Source organism: Mytilus trossulus, chromosome 11, assembly GCF_036588685.1.
Source record: "Mytilus trossulus isolate FHL-02 chromosome 11, PNRI_Mtr1.1.1.hap1, whole genome shotgun sequence".
NCBI lineage: Eukaryota > Metazoa > Mollusca > Bivalvia > Mytilida > Mytilidae > Mytilus > Mytilus trossulus.
In genome coordinates, this window is record NC_086383.1 from 33,334,156 (window position 1) to 33,338,566 (window position 4,411).

General features: G+C 31.1%; 1 protein-coding gene across 1 annotated transcript; it reads right to left on the reverse strand.

Annotated features, from left to right (window-relative positions):
• Window positions 1–244: 244 nt before the first annotated feature.
• LOC134689976 (E3 ubiquitin-protein ligase TRIM71-like) lies at window positions 245–1,015 on the reverse strand. The gene has a single exon (XM_063549946.1). It carries the CDS (start codon window positions 1,013–1,015, stop codon window positions 245–247), a length of 771 nt encoding a protein of 256 aa, XP_063406016.1.
• Window positions 1,016–4,411: the final 3,396 nt, after the last annotated feature.

Sequence of the window (4,411 nt, forward strand, 5' to 3'; positions counted from 1 at the left end):
TCAGTAGTTACCAATATAATTTATTTAACTTATCAAGAAGAACGAGTTTATTGAAGATCTATTTAAAAAGAGTAGGTATGTTGCAAGCTTTCAATCTTAAGTTGTGGTATGTGTATTTGTCAATCATTTCTTGCTACAATGTATAAATTACCTTTAAAAATAATTTTACCCTATTTTTGAAATGTTTGAAAGGTCAATGATAAAAAATGTATCAGTTTAAAAGACATCGCATATTTTTTTCTATTTACCTAATATTATATGTCCCTATCAGTTGTTTAATGTCATCTTCAGCTACAGATTTACGACTAAAGGATATATTGGGAAACTCTGGAAGGGAATTTATATGTAGTTTGTCAATTTCTTCTTTCAGATTATTGATCTTTTGTACCAAACTTCCATCCTGTCGGGTCTTATCTAGTTCTTTTCTCTTTTTGTCTAAGGTCTGCCCATCATCAAGCACGGATTTTGCATCAGATAACGTATTCATTAGTTTGTCTTTCTCCTTTTTCGATTGTTCTTTCACTAAGGCAATCATCTGAGCTACGGATTTATCAACCATGCGTTTAATCGTGTTGCCTTCATCGTGGATGGCTTTTATAACAGACTCAACGGAATTATCAAACACATTCAAGCTTTCCTCAATCTTCTTTATGTTCTGATTTGCTTCATTTGTCTTGCCACGAAGTTTCGTTTCATTATCTCCACGTAGTTGAACGATGACATCAACAATCTGGGAAAATGTATGCCCATTGTGTTTTCCTGTCACACAACGTGTGCATATATGTGCATTACATGTATTACAAATTAAGGATAATTCTTCTTTGTGTTCACTACATCTAGATTTACCTTCCGGGATACGGTCGGAGGCTTTCTGAAATTGATGGTTTTTCGATAACTTCTGCCTATTATGTACAAACTTACAGTTTTCACAATAGTATTCTTCACAGTCTATACAATAGTGTGACCCAGGGGCACTCACGCAAACCTCGCAGGTTTTAGACGCAGCTTGAGCCATTGTGGATTTAATCAAAATCACAGGTATGACAGGTGATTGTATCACATGACAGCGATTTCTAATTTTAAATCAGGTACGATAACTAGTGTATGTAAATGATTGACGAGATTGTATTTGAACAATTTAAACATTATGTCTTATTTTATGTTAAAAAAACTTTAGTTTACAATACATACAATAAATACATGTATAACGTTAACGGACATTTGTATATTTTACATGTAATATGAGTACACCAATATAGCTAACGTTTAAATAATCGTAGTGTGTTTTAAAATGGATATCACCTAATATTTACAAAAATGTGTGTTTTAATGTAGATATTGTACTCGATAGCATTATAAATATTGTGTATCGTCTGATTTTTTTCCACCAAAAGATAAACAAATAGTAAGATTAGATTTTATATTGAAAATAATGATTGACTTTTATAAATGCTTTTAAAATGTTAAGACTATATATCAAATGTGTATTTAAAGAACATTATATAATTCACTAACAATCATAGCCTTAAACGGATCTATTTAATGCATGTATTTTAATTAATTGATTATTGCAATGAAATATGTTGGTGCCTTCAATATATATACTCTGTACTATTTCTGATATTCAAATTTATTTTTGAGGAAATATTCTTCTAAAAAATACACGGACACATAGTGTTACCAATACACATGTCAAATCAATAAACAGATGTGTTGTAACACAAGGAACCACTTAGGCATCATTAGTAAGTATAAGTATGTATGTGACGTCTGAATTTAAAAAAATAAATAAATCAGTTTTATACTGTCGTTGTCGTTCTGAACATTGGTTTCATTAAAGGTACTGTATAGATTATTTTCTTCAATGACTATAATAGCATAATGTACATGCATGTACAGACCGCAATCGCATGAATAACCGGTATTGTTTTGCTCTTATAAACATATTTACTCTGAGTTCAAGATAACAAAAAAATCATAAGTCATACATTTGAAGATGTCACATTAGAGATAAAAGGACGAAATTACTTCAGACTTGAATAGGGTTAAGATATTTTATCATCTCACTGTTCTTCAAAACTGCATGTAAAGATCAAGATAACTTACGACACAGAAACGTCCACTTATGACACAGCTGTTGATATGAGCGACAGGCGGAGATCAGAAAGATTTGCAAAATCAGAACTTCTTGTTTACTATTAAACAAATAAACCAAATATATAGTATGTGTACATGTCTAACATGCCGTCGACTCACCTTGGCATCATTTTCATGATTTTGGGCTATTTCGTAGATCCAAAATACAAGCAATGGGTCGACTGTATTTTTTCATGAATATATAATTTTGTTTTCATATGAAATGAAAAATTTAATTGCCACTGACACAACTATTTATTAGAGACCAAAATGCCATTACACAATTTATAGTCAAAACAATTTGTTCAGATGTGTTATAATAGCACATTTATTCAATTGAGTAGACATGTCTTGATTGAAAGATTATTTTTGTTTTTAAATGTTGAAATTTAGTTGGAATCGAGTTCTCCATATCTCAATATAGATATAGCTAAAGAGAGAAGACAGATAAGTACAGTACTTTCAACCTTAAGCGTCTATTTTAGCGATCAATCAGCGGTCACCGATCAGTCAGGATCACGTCTAACTCACGTTAACAATCAGTCAGATTCATTTTCCAAACCCGATGAGCGCTAAGACGGTGTTTATCGCGACAGTCAAATGAATTTTCCGAAGATGCTCTACAAATGATAAAAAATGATCATTCATCGTAAATGTCGATATATTATTATAATAGAATAAAGACATATGAATTTTGGATAACTGAAAATAATACCATAAAAAAATTAAGTTTATTTCCCCTTAAAATAGAAAAGAAATAAATCAAGAAACTGGTTTTAGTTTGGTAAATGACCTTTCATGAGCTATTGAATTCCTATATAAAAAGGAAAAAAATGGTGTTATTGGGCCAAACAATTTACCCAGTAATTTGAATTTAATACTTTCTTAAGTTCTTGGATAGACATAAAGGAAAATATACCTCAAGTTTCTGAGAAGCGTTGTTTCAAAAAAAAAAATACCAGCTTGTGCTAGCATTGGAATTTTTGTTTTCCTGAACATCATCAAGTGTTTGCTGTAGACGTTTGTATGGTGGTTACACGATTTAAAATCTCGTTCTGTAATCGTGTACGCATCAGCAATACCTTAATATACTTTCGGCTCTGTTTCAAATTTCTAATTATTTAAAACTTTCCCATGTAAAGTTTTACCGATTTCTGTTCCTCTTGTCGTTTTATTTTTGGTATAAGTCAATTATTGAACCGTTGTAGTCTTTTTTCAAAGGTTATTTACTGTGAAGTGTCACAAAACTATCCTAGAGGGCCAGTGCATGTCAACAACGAAAGTTGTAAAAAGGCTTATTTTCATAGTAAAAGTCACTGAACTTTCTTTTGATTTTTTTTTTCTCACTTTTTATTGATTTGAATTACAAAATCAGATAATAATAAGGATAACTCAATCTGACAGTTGTCGTGTTTGAATTATTTTTATGTACGTTAAGTAAGTTGACATTTTGTTTTGAGCAAGTTCTTAATGTTCTATTCTTAGAGCATACACTTACTTTTAATAAAGATCGATACCTGGGTCATCGAAAAACCTTAAAATAAACAACCAAGCCACTGTATTTTAACTCGAATTTGTGATCTCTCATTATATTAATGACTTTTGAACAGCGGTATACTAAGGCTGCCTTTATTATATACATTCATGAATTTAAACGTTTTATGCGCTTTTCTTATTAGCGTTTGATAAAAAAAACGCAAATCGAAAAGAAAGTAGCATCAAGGACGAGTAAGTACTGGAGTAGATGGATATATTGTGTCAAGATGGAAGCCAAATCAATTCGAAGTCAACTTTGCAAGATGTAGTTGGAACATGAGTTTAATATTGATTTTACAATTTATCAACAGTCAATTTAAGAGTATACTGATATCACACAATTTCAGTACAGAAGTTGGTGGCACTCTCGGGCATCAGTTGTTGTCCATTTGTATTGGTTTGGTGCTTGAAAACTTAATTCACATTGTATTCTTTGTTGAAGTTATAATAAAAAATCGAGTCTTCTTACAAATTATCCTGTGAATTGTTGAAACAAGAACTACTCTAACTTTCCATACTGTAAATCAAAAGCAGTAAAACAATTATTGCATACTTAAAATATCTCGGAACATGTATTATGCACACTAAATTTGAATTATTAATAGTGAGCTTCCGCCTTAAGCACATACCGCGTTCCACTAACAAAAATATACAAGGACACAACAAGTACGTAGGCAAAACAAATAAGAAAAAAGCAAATACAATAATTCTCACGTTCGACAAACTCAGTTTGGACAAA